Source organism: Marmota marmota, unplaced genomic scaffold (genome assembly GCF_001458135.2).
Source record: "Marmota marmota marmota unplaced genomic scaffold, marMar, whole genome shotgun sequence".
In the NCBI taxonomy this organism is placed as follows: domain Eukaryota; kingdom Metazoa; phylum Chordata; class Mammalia; order Rodentia; family Sciuridae; genus Marmota; species Marmota marmota.
The window spans coordinates 19447427-19463482 of NW_026000164.1; the positions used below are offsets into that span (position 1 = coordinate 19447427).

At 40.6% G+C, this 16056-nt stretch overlaps 1 protein-coding gene across 1 annotated transcript; it reads left to right on the top strand.

Moving 5' to 3' along the window:
• Nucleotide 1: 1 nt before the first annotated feature.
• Nucleotides 2-1160, top strand: Klf14 (Kruppel like factor 14; the record flags this gene model as incomplete). The annotated part of the gene is made up of 1 exon (XM_015493946.2): nucleotides 2-1160. A coding segment is annotated over one exon (762 nt), but the record flags the coding sequence as incomplete, so codon positions are not given.
• Between the last annotated feature and the right edge of the window lie 14896 nt (nucleotides 1161-16056).

Sequence of the window (16056 nt, forward strand, 5' to 3'; positions counted from 1 at the left end):
CGGCGCGGGTGGCGCCGCGCCCCACCTGCTGGCTGCAAGCGTCTTGGCTGATTTGCGCGGCAGCTTTGGGGAGGGCTACGGGGAGAACTCGGGGGAAGCTCTGCGCGCCTCGTCTGGCTCCACCGACCCGACCCAGTGCTCCAGCCCGACCCAGGGTTCCGAGCCGGCCTCAGCCTCCGGTGCAGACGCGTTCTCCGAACCCGCGAGCTCCTCCGGCTCGCCTGCCGTCCCAAGTGCGCCAGCCGACCCGGGAGCGCTCGACGACGCCGGAGGGGTGTCTGGAGGGGCCCCAGAGGCTGGCCCCGCACCCGCAGCAGGTCAGATGTCCCGGAGAAGGCCAGTAACACCTGCAGCCAAGCGACATCAATGCTCCTTCACTGGCTGCACCAAAGCCTATTACAAGTCATCGCACCTTAAGTCCCACCAGCGTACCCACACGGGTGAGCGCCCTTTCTCCTGCGACTGGCTCGACTGCGACAAGAAGTTTACACGTTCCGACGAGCTGGCCCGCCACTACAGGACGCACACGGGTGAAAAGCGCTTCTCCTGCCCCCTCTGCCCCAAGCAGTTCTCCAGGAGCGACCACTTGACCAAGCACGCCCGCCGCCACCCAACTTATCATCCTGACATGATTGAGTACCGGGGACGTCGTCGCACTCCCCGCGACTACCCGCAACCCACCACCGTGGTGGAAAGCTCCTGCTCCGGCTCTGGCTCCGGTTCTGGCTCTGGCCAGGAGCCCAGCCTCCCTACCAGCCTGTAGGACAGTCATTGCTGTCAGTTATCCCCCCCCAGGACGATCTCCCAGACCATTTTCCCTGCCTTCTCTCTGCCCATCCCTCTTTTATCAGAGTCATTAGACCAAGGCACAGACTGGTTCCTCCGCTCTGAGGGTGGTTCCAGGTGGGCATGTTGGACTCTGGGGAGGGACTGGGAGCCAGAAAATAACGGGAATTCTTGCAACACAAATATCATCCAAAAAGGAGGGGTTGATCAAGACAACCCCCAGGAACTGGTGAGAAGGGATGAACTCTGGTACTCTCCAGAGTACTGAAGATTCTCTCTTCCCAGGAACCAGAGAACTGAAATTCTCAGATGCCTGAGGAACTCCCAGTCTTAAAGGACTCGGGTGCCTCACCCACCCACCAGGGCGGACCTTGGAGAGGGTGACAGGGGTGGTGGTCTTGGAAATGTCCAGGACTGGGATGGTGAGAGGCCTTTGGAAACAGAAATGATTTCTATTTCTGTAAACAGCAATGTTTACTAATTTATTTTTAGTATCTTTTAACCAAGGATTCCAGGTTGATGGGAGGCGAATGTCCTCCACTTCCCCAATTGCCCCAGTTAGGAGAGACAGTGCAAGTGTCCAGTGGATGAATGGTTGGGAGATGATTCTTGGTGTGTGGGGAGTGGTGTGAGTCTGTTTGTAGGTCCTCTAGCATAATTTGGAACCCTCCACTTGCACCGTAACCCTTTTCCCCATTTAAATTCTTACTTGGGGATGGTAGCTTCCTGGCTCACTCTCATAATGAGATTGCTTAAACAATTTGGAAATAACCATAAAAACACAGAAAGAAAAGGGTGGTACAAACTAGTTCCTCCTTTTCACCCAGATGGCAAACCTAAGCAACTTTTGATGGGGGCTGGTCCCAAACAAGTACTTTCAGAACAATTGATAACATTCAGGGAAACTGAGGCATGTGATTCCAGCTGCCTCATCCAAAGCAATCTCAGGGGTGATAGATTCTGTTCATTTAATAATGGCTAACTAGGGGGGGGGTTTCCCTTCAAGATCTTTACACTTTTGTTTTTGCTACAGGTGAGTTGGTGTTGGAGGGTGGGTGTGAGAGACTGATTTCTTCCAAAGACCTGGCTGCCTTTGGATTTGGGGAGGGAACAGCAAAGTGATAGCTTTTATCAAACAGGAGGATCCTTCTCCTCTGACCATGAAGTCCCTCCAAGTTACATCTTCAGGGCCCTTCTCCTCCAATGATCGGAACAAGGTATCAACAATATTTGTTTTTTCTATTATGTGTCCTTGCTGCTTGGGATGAAATCATCAACTACTCTGTTTATATATGTGAGAATGTATATATATGTGACTCTTTCATTAGAGATGAGGCTGAGGGCTGGGGATGTGGCTCAGTGGTAGAGTTCTTGCCTGATAAGCATGAGGCCCTTTTATGGCCGGGTGTGGGGGGATGGGTTGGGGGGTTGGTGGGGGAGCCAGCGTGGGTGAGAGTGGTGTGAGGCTGAAAGTTGATTCCTTATGATGAGGTCCTCCAGCCCCCTCCTCAATATCTTATAATTATATCCCATCATTCACAAATGTGGGAGATGTCATAATATTATAGGACCATAACAGGCACCTGGTTAAACAAACCACTTGCCCCTATTTTACAGATGAAGATACTGAAGTCTGTATCATCTCAAAATCATGCTGAGTTACTGGCAAGAGCTAGAACTAGAATTAGGGTGTCTAACCTTCTAAGTGACTCTTTCCCTCACACTTGGTTTCTTGTCATCCCCCTTCCCTGGACCTTTAGATAAAGGACACCACTCTACTTTTCTTCAACCAGGATCCCCTCCCACCCTATCCCCTATAATTTCTATGTCTCTTTAAATGTTGGGTCTTCCCTTGAACCCTTTGCCTATTTTATCTAACTCAAAAGTCCTTTTTCTTAACAGGTAAAGTCCATTCCCAACCTTGCATACCTTGTAGAGTTAAAGTGAGAATGGCTTTTGCTTTCTGGGAGAGTCTTTTTCTTTGGGCTTGCTAGATTAATTTTCATTGCCAGTTCTCTTCTTTGTCTGGTCTTGGGCATTCCAGTGTCCTTGAGAGCTTAAATCATACAAACATAGCATTGGAATGATACCAAGTCCTCCTAAACTGTTAGGGGGGCATCTTTAGAAAGGACACCCCAAAATGTGGCCCGTGTCCCTGCTGACAGCTAAGCATGACAGGTGGGGCTGTCCTTGAGTAACATGTGGACAAAGGAGGCCCCAATTTAAGGAGGTGATTTTTGGTAGCAGGAAAAGTCCTCCTTTGGTTCTATTTGTTCCCTCAGCTGGGGCTCAATAGATAGGGCACTGTGGGTCCCACTGAAGGCTAGAGCTTACTCTTTTTCCCCACCTATAGAAGGTTGGGTAAATGGACCAAAGAAACTAACAGGAAAGGAATTGTTATCAATTATTCTGGAACTGGACTCAAAAAGGCCTGGCTTTTTCAACCATCCACTGATAAATAACTTTAGACTCTCTATTCCCAAATAGTGTCCTTATTTGGGTTCTACCTTGAGAATTTTTGTCTGGGGATGGCCTCTGACAACCAACATGTGATATATCTTTCATTGACGAAATGATTACTCTCAGGTCTTATAGTGGTGGGGAGGGAGACACCCAGGACCCCGGAGTAGGTAGACAATGGAAACAAGATTTTTAGGTGGTCTTTCTTGGTCTAAGTATTGCTATTCTTTTCACTCCAACAGCCAGACAATTCTTGAAGAATACTTAGTATTGAAATGCCTTGGAGGGGGCTTTCTAGATATATTGGTGTTTCTTCTTCTTTTTGTTAATCAGACAGACCTCATTGAGTGAATGTGTCTTGTGGTTGGTTGGGATCAGCCTGAACCTCTGGGTCCTTGTCCCACCCTGACATTCTAAGATCTGACGTAGGAATGACCTAGTAATGCTATTTATAATAGAAATCTTCCAGAAATCTGGGTTGGAAGCTGGGAATGAATTCTGGGTCAGACCTGGGATGTGAGGGAGATGGATCCACTCCTACTTCTGGGAGGAAATGAAGAACAAAGGCTTTGTCCCCACCCATGGAGAGAAGAATCTGTCATTTGTCCCTATTCTCTATTCTTCAAGTGGGGAACCATGTTGCCCAAGGCCTTTTTGCCCTGTCTCTATGACACATTTCTCCCCTAAGGAAAAAGATTATGGTCTTTAATGGACACTTAGAAAAGAGGGTCATTGTGCACACACATTCTACACTCCCTTATCTCTCTCACATCTACCTGGATGCTGCGCATCAGCACTCCACTTGGATTGGATCTGGCTCTCATATGGTAAGCACACCTGCGGAGATCCAGGTCTATCTTCCAGAGGCAGATCGAAGAGTGCCTTTCTTTTCCTACTTTTGGGACAGCCAAGCCCCTTGCTGTTATCCAGGTAAGTGTTTATTTACACGTTGTCCTTTGGGTGGGTTATCCCAAGATCAGGAATTGTGATGTTGTATATTAGAAAGTCTTGATCATGATACAGCTTCATTAGCAAAACACTGATATTTGGTGTTCATTATTTTGGTTCCTTGGAGGGAAAAGGAATATGATTAATTTTTTTCCCTTAGACCTATCACAGCTGTTTAATATGGAGGAATAGGCTTTCCATCTGGAATTGAGGAACCAAAGTAAGATGTGTAGAGAGGTTGGGTGTCTGGTGTGCCAGACCACAGGACTTTAATACTTTAGCAACCTTGGACCTTACAAGTCTTTGAATTTGTCATGTTTAAACAGTTTATGGTAGCTAGAATCCATCTGCAAGTGACTACTTTTTAGAGGCACTGGGCATAGGCTTTTACAACAGTGAGCTGTATGGGCCACTGTGACTGATCTTGATTCCCATATATAGAGCTGAGACTATATATGGGAATATATAGAAAGGGAAAGCAATGTACCATCGAATGGGTCAATTTGTGTAACCTTTATATTCTCAGCCAATGGCACAAGTTGCACATATACTTAGGAATACATGCTGGGCATGCTGGTGCACACCTGAATCCCAGAAGCTCAGGAGGATGAGGCAGAGGGATCAAAAGTTCAAAGCCATCATCAGCAATTTAGTGATGCCCTAAGCAACTTAGAGAGACCCTGTCTCAAAATTAATAATAATAATAAATAAATAAATAAATAAATAAATAAATAAAAAAGCTGGGGATGTGGCTTAGTGGTTAAGTGCCCCTGGATTCAATCCCTGATACCAAAAGAAAAAAAAAAGTACAAGTTTAAGAGATTGTAGTGCTTAGATTGTACTTTAGATCAGTTTTAACTAATTTGGTTCCCCTTTATCTTGATTTGAATTGCATCCTTTTTAGGAGTAGAGAGAGCAATTTCTTTATTTCATATGGGGTAGAGACACATCTTCTATTTTTGTTCCTAGTGCTGGGAGATTTGTTGAGTAGGTAAGCTCTGAGAGTAGGATTTCAGGGACTTAACTGAAATTCTCTGTGTGTTCAACCACAGAGTAATGATGGATTTTACCATAAATATACGAAGAGGAATGGAAGTATTTGTTATATGGGGGTTTGAGGAAGAGAGAGGAATCTATTATGATTCCAAAAACAGAAGGGAATTAAAAAGGGCTAATTCCTATTAGGAATCAGCTCTATCCAGGAAATCAAGTAGGAGCCATATTTGTTTTAAATATATATTTAGAACTTGAAGTCAAAAGAGAAGCAGTAGAATGGTGGAAAATAAATAAAATAAGGAAGGCTGATAAAGCTGGGGGAAAATAAATATTTCTTTAGAAGAAAAGCTGCCTTCTTAGATGACAATATTAATAATAAGAAAGGAAAAAAATAAGAAAAACCAGGAGATAATGAATCTTAAAGATAGGATTATAAAAAGGGGTGGTATTTTAGTCATTGCTAAATTAGAACAGGTGATTGGAAAGAGATGTAACAGAAGAATGGAAACAAGCTTTCAGAGAAAAGCAGGAATGTCTACTTCCACCAGAGGTCTTAGGTCTAAAAAAATGTAATATTGAGAAGTACCTACCTGAATGGGAAGTCATCCCTTCAACCCTGAAAAGGTAGAGAGGATGGTTACAAAGAACATAGACAATATTTCCAACCTTTTTGGGTTAGTTTTGCCATTGTTAGTGGGAGCACAAGAATGACTTGGAAAAATGTACAGGATTAGGTCTCTAGGAGAAAGCATAGAAAGATGAGATACATGAATACATAAATAATACATTAGTGTTAAAACAATCAAATTAATTGAAATAGGGAAGAAAAAAAGGGTATGATCATGTCAATAGGTTCCCAAATAAGTCTTTGTTAAAATAAACACCAATTATGATTTAAGACACCTTAGTAAGCCAAATGCAGTGGCACACACCCCTAATCCAGCAACTCAGGATACTGAGACAGGAAGATGTCAAGTTCAAGGTCAGCCTGTGCAACCTGGCAAGACCCTCTCTCAAAATTTAAAAGCTAAAAAAAAAGAGAGAGAGAGAGAGAGAGCTGGGATATAGCTCAGTGGTAGAGCACTTCTGTACTCAATCCCCATACCAGAAATAATAATAATAATAATAGTAATAATAATAGTAATACAACTTAGTAACCAGTAACAAAAGATAATTTCTGAAATTGATAGACTATCTACCAAAAGCCCACTATAAACATCAAATTTGGATAGTGAAAGATTGAAAACATTCCTGTTGGCCATATGGTAAAATAGAAAGTCTCAATAACCTCCAGATAGGTAATAATATAAAAATAGAACAAAATATCACTAAAAGGTCATACCTTGGGAAATGTAGATGCAAACCTCTGCATAGCTCAGATAAAGAAGACAAATTACAAAAATTTAGAACTGAGTGACAGAGAACAGATAAATTCAATCTTTTATAAATTGTTCCAAAACAATAGAAAAAGAAAATTAGCTGATTTTTTTTTGATGCAGCTAATCCTGATAACAAAACAAGCAAAAGAGAAGGAAAAATTGCACCAATACAACTATAATGTATGGGTGGAAAAATCCTGTAGCCATCAAAAGCACTAGAGGAAGAAATGTAGTTTGAAGCCTTGAAAATTTTGATTTGAAAACAAAATATCAATTGAAAGTGAGTTAATTAAGCTTTAACTCTAGAAGAAAAGGAAGACAGCCCAAAGAAAGTAGATAGACATTATCATGAACCATGCATCCTCAATTGGGAAGATATTGACACCAAAGAGCAAAAAGTTGTTTGTTTGTGTTTTGTAGTGCTGAGGGTCAAACCCAAGGCTTCATGCAGGCTAGGGAAGCTCTCTGCCACTGAGCTATACCCCAGCACTTAAAAATTGATTCTTAAAAGCAGGAGTGGGAGTATAGATATCACAATGATTGTGACTTCCAAAAGAACATGGATATTATACATAAATACATATTAAAATAATAAAAATATTATTCATAAATATTACATAAATATATGCTTTATTTGTGGTTTAAGATTTTATATGGTCGGGGGCAGAGAGCAATTAGAAAAAAATCTAAAAACAATAGTAAAGTGATAATAATAAAAAATTGAAAAAAATGAAAAATTGTCATAGATAAAGTTAGTAAAATAAAATGAGTAAAAAGTTGAGAAAAACTCTTTAAAAATACTAATAAAATTGATTTATTTGGCAAATATAAATTTAGGATAAGACAGATGGTACAAAGAAGTTATCAAAAATGAAAAATAGCTAAAATTATATAACACATGAGCAGATTTTTTTATTATTATTATAAGAGAATGACACAAACAGCTTTTTTCAATCAAGCTTAAGAATACATAAGATAGGGCTGGGGTTGTAGCTCAGTGGTAGAGCTTGCCTAGTATGTGTGGGGCACTGGGTTTGAGCCTCAGCACTTAAAAATTGATTCTTAATTTAAAAATAAATAAATAAATAAAATAAAAATAAATAAAATAAAAATATTGTGGCCATTTACAAAATTTTTTTAAATAAATAAAAATAGAATACATGCATACTTTATAAGAAAAATATAAAATTTCTTATAAAAATATAAAATTTCAAAATAGTCTAAGAAGATGTAGAAAAGTTGAAATTGAAATAGTAAAGATTATCCCCACCCCCCAAGGCACTCTGTCTGGGCAGTTATATATGCAAGTTCTGCAAGCCTTCAAGAAATGACTTCCATCTTTTATAAATTGTTCCAAAGCATAAAAAGATGGAAAATTAACTAATTTATTTTAAATAGTTAATTCTTATACCTAACAAAACAGAAGAAAAATGCACCAATTTAATCTATAATTAAGGGTACAAAAATCCTAAATATTAGAAATTCTAATTCAGTAGTGAATGAAAAAAAATAATGTATCATGATTTTGTGAAGTTTTTGTCAGGAGTGCAAGATTAATTCAAAAATAGAGATCTATCAGTATACTTCACTATATTAATAGAATAAAGAAGAAAGTCAATTACTTTCTTATATGCCAGCAATCATCAATCAGAAAATGTAATAGACTAAGTGATTCCATATATGGTAGCAACAAATAGCATAAAGAATCTTTATGGAGAAGACTATAAAAACTTACCAAATGACATAAAAGAAAATATGATTAAGTGGATAAAAATGTATCTCTGGATGGTAAAATCTAATACTATAAAGAATGTCAGTGCTTCCCTCAAATTAATCTGTGTCTAATGCACTTCTAAACAAACATCAGGGCTGGGGATGTGACTCAGAGCACTTGCCTAGCATGTGTGAGGGTTCAACCACATGGGGGGAAAAAAAGAAGAAGAAATCCAAACAAAATCCCAAAATGATTTTTCATGAACTTTTTAAAGGAAACATTACAAAAGAACTTGGACATAGGAAAGAAAATTTGTTTTACCAGATATCAAACTATTATAAAACTATAGTGATCAAAACATTGTGGTGTAGTGAAGAAACAGATGTATAAGTAAGTGGAGTTGAATATCAAGAGCTCAGAAATAGACCTGTACCTGTAGCATCTGTGGATAAAAGTGGCGACACTTCATGTTTGTAGGGAAAAGGTAGACTAATTGGTAGATGCTCTTCATAAGCATTTTTTTTTCAAAAAAAAAATTGTAGACAGCAAATGCATAAACATTTTTAAGCTATGAAATACGTTAGTCAAAAATGCTGGCAAATCTATTATCACTGAACAAGGAAGATTGTCTTGTTTAGGGCACAAGAATTTTAAAAATGAAAATTTAAAGAAGAAAAGGACCCTTAAATGTATGAAAATTCAATAATGTTTCACGTGAAAATGTAAACAAAATTAAATATTAACCTACACTCTGAGAAAAAAAATTAACAGGCACAGAACTACTGTCCAGAATATATCATAAATTCAAATATTCAAAATTCAAGAATCGAGGATGCACAAAAAGATGGTCAAAGGATAGTGATAGGCAATAGTGCCTTTGTTCTTTAAAAGGAGAATGTCTTCATATATCACTTGCATATGTTAAAAATAATAATATTTAAAAAATATTTTAAAGGAGAGAAACAAAATACTATTGATTAAAAAGCTAAAGCAGATGGTAGGGTAGGAAATGACATACCGGGCAAATGTAAATAAAAGTAAACAGGTGTGACAAGATTCATATCAGAGTCAAAATACAATTCCAAGCACAAAACAGTGGGGCAAAGATATACCCCCCAAAGGCACTCTGTCTGGGCAGTTATATATGCAAGTTCTGCAAGCCTTCAAGAAATGACTTCCATCTTTTATAAATTGTTCTAAAGCATAAAAAGGTGGAAAATTTTATTTTATTTTTAGGTACTGGGGATTGAACCCAGGGATGCTTAACAACGGAGCCACATCCCCAGACATTTTTATTTTTTATTTAGAGACAGGGTCTCGCTAAGTTGCTTAGAGCCTCACTAAGTTGCTGAGGTTGGCTTTGAACTTGTGATTCCCCTTGTCTCAGCCTCCCAAGCTGCTAGAATACAGGCATGCACACCATGCTTAGCTGATAGATTATTTTATATGGAGAAAAGTGTAGTACATTAAGAATCCAAAATAATCAAGAACATTTTTGCTTCTATATGCAGTATGGGAATGGCAGCTCAGGAGCTCTGGTGCCTAGTCTAGGTCTTAGGCAGGGGGTGTCTGTCTTTTCTCATCCCTCATAAGAAGTTCAAAGGGCCAGTCCTATTGTAAAGTTTATCACAGGTGGCCAGATAGAGGGGTGCCAACACAGGTTAAATCACACAGGCACTGAATTTCCCCAGAATTCCTTTGGGGAAAATGTCATCCCTTCCTTTTCCTCCAAAATATCCTTTGTCCTTCTTATTTTTTCACAGTAATTCTTTTATTTATTAGTTATAATTGGACACATTTATTTATTTATTTATTTGGTGCTGAGGATCGAACCCAGGGTCTCACACGTGCAAGGCGAGCGCTCTACCACTGAGCCACAACCCCAGCCCCTCACAGTAATTCTTTTTAAAAATTATTTATCTTTAATTGTAGTTGGACATAATACCTTTATTTCACTTATTTATTTTTATGTGATGCTGAGGATCGAACCCAGGGTCTCGCATGTACAAGGCGAGCGCTCTACTGCTGAGCCACAACCCCAGCCCCTCACAGTAATTCTTAATGATCCAAAGTTTTTTTTAAATATATTTTTTAGTTGTAAATGGATCTTTTGTTTTATTTATTTGTATGCAGTGCTGAGTATCGAACTCAGGGCCTCACACATGCAAGGCAAGTGCTTTACGAATGAGCCGCAACTCCAGTCCCTTAATGATCCAAAGTTTGATCCAGAATGCTAGCTCCCCCTCTTACAATATTGTAGTTTGGTAAAGGGGCAGACGAGCAAAACAGACAGAACATGCAAACATTTACAAGTCAATTTGAAAGAAAAATTTGTAGTGTTCTTTATTATCTACATCTGCTTGTGTCTTATTAATAAGCTCCCACTCCTGTTTAATGACAGAGGAAAAAGCTAAGCTTGTCAATTAATATAACTTAATTATATTTCAGTGAGTCATTTTCAGCTTAAAATATTCCCATTCAATTTAATTTGGTGTTTTTGAGATATTCAATTCCAAGTTGAGATTCTCCGCAGGAGCTGCCTCCTCCCAAGGGTCGCCCCTGCCTACCTGCCATGGTTTCTATGCTCCTAAGAGCAGAAAGAGCAGCAGGCTCAGGGTCCTGCTGTGCTGTTGTCTGGGTCTTTGCTCATCCTCCAGGCTATGCTGACTTTCTGGGAGTCTCTGTGCATACCATGCTTGTGTCCAAAGAACTGTGACAGGTCTGGGGTTTTCTTTGATGCCTTTTTGGCATTTACTGCAGGAGTCTGTGGTCTTGCTATACCTCTTATTGTGAGGTCCCTACAGGGAGTACAGTCTCATCCCCAGTGTAGATCTCTTCTGAACCTGAGATTCTCTCAGTATTTTGAACTCTTACACCAAGACATGAAATAGAGTATGGTTGTCCTCCATACCACATCAAGGTCACAGTGAACTGGGGTGCAAACATAGGGCCATCTGCCTCCTTCTTGGCTATTAAGAACTACCTCTTGAATGGCACCATGTTGCCACAGTACCTTGCTGAGTGTGGAGTGCAATTGAAAGACTAGCCCAGAAGTTCTGGATTCTACCTCAATTTATACAGGGTTCCTGATGTTCATGTCCCTCTTCCCCATCCTGGCCTAAGGAATGGAGCGGCTGATGGGTTCCTTCTCAGGAACCCAAGCACCCAAGTGAGTCCACTCTCAAGCCCTCCAGCCTTCCCCCTCTCCTGGGCTCTTCCAACCGGAAGATGACTTTACTTCCTCCTTTGATAGGTGGCAGCTCCCCTCCTACTCCAAGTTTGCTCTACCTACTGATCATAGTGAAACTTGATGTCCAGGCTGCATACCTTACTCTTGATATTTAAGAGATTTGGGAACTTAGAGCTCTCTTTTCATTCCCAACAAACCTTTCAAGTCTGCTATTAATAATGGGCTTCAAAAGTTGAACTAGTCATTATTTACCTTCACATTTCTGTCATAATCACGATGCTCTCTGGAGAAAAAGGATGCCTCTGGTTGAAAAGGGAAAGGTCATATGGGAAAAAAATAAGAAAATAAAACATAATAACATTTTTCAAAACAGATGATCTACCTCATGCCAACTTTTCATCTGGTTAAAGATTAAGTTCTTGGTACTGAAGGTAGACCAAAAACAGGGTTTTAAAATTCATTTCCCCTCTAACTAATTCCTTATAAGACACTTATCACATATAAATAAAACAAAAGGAAACTTTATCTGTCCCTCTGCTGGCCCCTGGAATTAGGAAGAGCCCAAAGGAGAGGAAGGATTATAATTATTACTGCTTCATGCAGGGGAGGGCACAGAAGATGGCAGAGGGAGTGTTTCCAGTGTCTCATTGCTCCACTGGTCCCCAGAGAGTTCTAGATCCTCTCTTCTCATCAAGGGAGGGACAGCAACTTGGTCAGTGAGTTCCAGCAGGGGTCAGCAATGGATTGGACTGGAATGCACGGAGCAGCCCAGAGGTGTGAGAGAGCCTTTCCTTCTGGGGCTGTTGGATAGCCATGGCTTTGATCTTTGAAAACCAAGCTTTCCTGAGAAGGGCATGTGACTCCACCACCATTTACTGAGCCCTTGCAATGTGTCAGACACTGTTATCAATACTTTGGGATATATGAGTGAATAAAACAGAGGTCCCTGCCCTTGTGACTTTATATTCCCACAGAAAGGACATAGAAAATAAACAAGAAATAAATGATATGTTAGGTAGTAGAAGATAATAAAGCAGAGTAGTGGGTTCAAGACTGGGTAGAAGTAGGGTTAGATTGAGGTAATAAGTGAGGTGATTTGCTTGGGCTCACATTGGTCACCTAAGATACCAGCAAAGACTTGAAGGAGGTGAGGAAGTCAGCCAGCAGAGGAAAAGTGTTCTAAGCAGAAGGCACTGCTAAAGAAACAATGCTGTGTTAGTCAACTTTACGTCACTGTGACCTGACACAAACCACTTGGAGGAAGGAAGGTCTGTTTGGCTCATGGTTTAGGGGTTTCAGTCCATAGGCAGCTGGCTCCTTAGCAGTGGGCCTGAGGTGAGACAGAACATCATGGTGGAAGGGCATGGCAGAGGGAAGCTGCTCCGTTCATGGCAGCCATGAAGCAGAGAGAGAGGGAGGGAGGATGGGGCCAGGGACAAGATATGGTCCCCAAGTACTCACCGGATGTGACCTACTTCCTCCAACCATGCCATACCTGCTTACAGTTTCCATCTCTTCCCAGTAGTCCATTCAAGTTCTTAATCCATCCAATGGATTAATCCACTGACGAAGTTAGAGCTCTCATAATCCAATAATTTCCCCCAAAACCCCACCTCTGCACATTGCTGGATTGAGGACCAAATCTTCAACACATGAGCTCTGGGGGTACATTCCAGATACAAACCATACATGATAAGGTCAAGAAAAAAACATGGAGACGACTATGGTTGGAGCAGACTTATGGTCAGAAGGAAGAGGGGATATCAAATGATATGGATCTTAGATGCCACTGTGGTGGCTTTGGATTTTTATTTGAATAAAATGGAGATCCATTGAGGACTTTGAGCCCAAGATAGTGTTCTGTATGTTTCAAAGGATCATTCTGACTGCTGTTTGAGGCGTTAAGCAGGGAGAACTGCTGGGGCAAATCATTAATCTAGGTAAGAAATGATGGTGGTGGGATGGAGGCTTGGACCAGAGTGATGGTAGAGGGGATGATGAGAAGTGGTCAGATATTGATAAATTTCAAAAAGAAAGGAGAGTCAAGGTGACTCAAAAGACTTTGATCTGAGCAGATGGGTGGGTGGAGTGCATAATTGAGAAGAAGGCTGGAAATGGGGCAGAATTGTAGAAGAAAAACGCTGCTTGGCACTCACATGCTCTAGTTCATTACTCATTAGTTTCATTTTTGGACATGTTGAGTTTGAGATATATATATTAGATATCCCAGTGGAAATTTTGAATAAATCATGAAATAAATAGTTCTAGGATCTGGGAGAGAAGTCTGGACTAGAGAGGAAAGTTAACAACTTATAGATGTTATTTATTTTAATTTTTTTACTTGTAGATGGACACAATATCTTTATTTTATTTATTTTTATGTGGTGCTGAGGATCGAACCCAGTGCCTCATATGTGTGAGGCAAGTGCTGTGCCACTGAGCTACAACCCCAGCCCCTATAAATGTTATTTAAAGCTATAAATCTGACACATATCAACAAGACTGAATACAGAGGGCCAAGGGGAGAAAGACTAAGACTGATCCCTAGAGCTCTCAAACATGAAGAACTGTGAGATGCCAGGAGGAGTCCGCAAAGGAGACTGAGAAGGTGTGACCAGGTATCAAGACAGGAAGAAAGTCAAGAGCATAGTTTCCCAGAAGCCTTGTAAAGAAATCCAAAAATCTAAAAGGCACCAGCCTGCTTTGTAGGATGCTCATGCTAAGTGGGCGAAGGCTGGGGAGCTGCGCTTGGCTCTAGCCACCAGGCACTCACTGGCACCTTGGTAAGAGCAAATGGGGTAGCCTAGTAGAAGCAAATGCCTGAGAGCAGGGGATTTTATAAAGAATGAGAGGAAAGAGACTGGAGATCATGGGAATAAGACACTCATTTTTGAGACATTTTCTGTAAAGAAATGGAGTAGAAATTGGCAGGAAAAAAAAAAACAGGGTCAAGAGAAATGCTGCTATTTTTTTTTTTTAAGAAGGGAAAGAAAACAGCCTGTTTCGAGGGAGGAAAATGGTGTTAATGCAAGACGAGAGACAGACTGCAGAAGCAGTATCCTTGAAGAGGCAAGCCATGAGATCTAGGGCCGTGTGGAGGGGTTGATTTTGGCTAGGAGCATGGATAGTTCACTGCGAAGCCACTGGAAGGGCTTAATATGTGGGGATAGACCCTGGTAGGTGGGGAGAAGCCATGCGAGAGTCTGAGGAAGCTCTTCCTTAATTGCTTAGAATTTATCAGTAAAATACAAAATAAGGTTATCAAATGAGCTTGAGAATGGAGCATGGGCTATTAGGATCTGAAGAGAGGAAAAGGTGTGAAACAGTCCTTTAGGATCTGAAGAGAGGGAAAGGTGTGAAACAGTCCTTTAGGAGCCTGGAGAGTAATGGACTAGAGCATGTGAGTGCCAAGCAGCCTTAAGAACTCACTCGAAGGTGTAACTAAAAAGAATGAATAAAAAATTGTAAAAAATAAAAAGTAAAATAAAAAATTGGTAAAAAATAAAAAGAATTCACTCAAGGGCTGGGAATAGGAAGGGGGTTTGCAGCTCAGTGGTAGAGTGCTTGCCTGGCGTGTGTGAGGCCCTGGGTTCAATCCCCGGCACCTTAAAAAAATAATTCACTTGAAGTTAGTGATCATGAATTTAAAGTGACAGTAGTCTGTATGTGCGTGTGTGTGTGTACAGTGTGCACACCCACACATATCAGCCTTATTTGGCCTCTGGATTTGGAAACAGATGGGACAGAGAACCTGAATTAAGAAACATTTTAGTTTTACCAAGTAGAAATGAAAGGAGGCGAGGGGATCAAAGGTAGGTGAATGAAAGTGCTTATAAGATGGACCATGAAATTCCAACTGGATGAGGAGGGAAGTGAGATATAAAGGACAGGAAAGAAGAGTGGAAAAGAAATTATTGGCACAAATGGAATGGTGTGTGTTTTATGGAAGATAGTTTATTGCTTTAAATAATGATATGACCATAAATGTTCTTTCTTTGTGTCTTTGATACACTCCTTGTCTTCTACATTACCTGATGTGACTTTGATAAACACACACACACACACCACGCACACACACACATCCCTATCTTGAGAGAATATGTAGTAGATAGTTTGATTGCAGGATGCAAAGGTTTATCAGGGTTAGGGAGTAAATTAGAAAGTTAAAAGAAGGTGATAAAAGAGTAAAACATGAAATTGAAATTGTGGAGAGGTTACAGCTGTAAGTAATGATGAGATCTAAGTTACGGCCATGGAAGTGAGTAGCGGAGTGTGCAAAGAAGATTATTGGAAAAGGGAGGGTCAAGAGCTGAGAGGACGAGGTTGATTACACATATATGACATTCATGAAGGTTAAGAAAAGGGTTGTAATGGCCAAGAGGTAAAATCATTAAGAAATATGAGGGAATAACCCACTGACATTCTTAAAGTAAATCACTTAATTAAATCTAGTATTTGAAACACACAATTCAACAAAACATTGCTGAGTAAATTTACTTAAAGGGTACAGGTCCAGCAAGGAGAGATTTCCCCAGGGACCCTGTCAGTATTTTCCACTACTTAAGGATTTCTTTCTCAGAGAG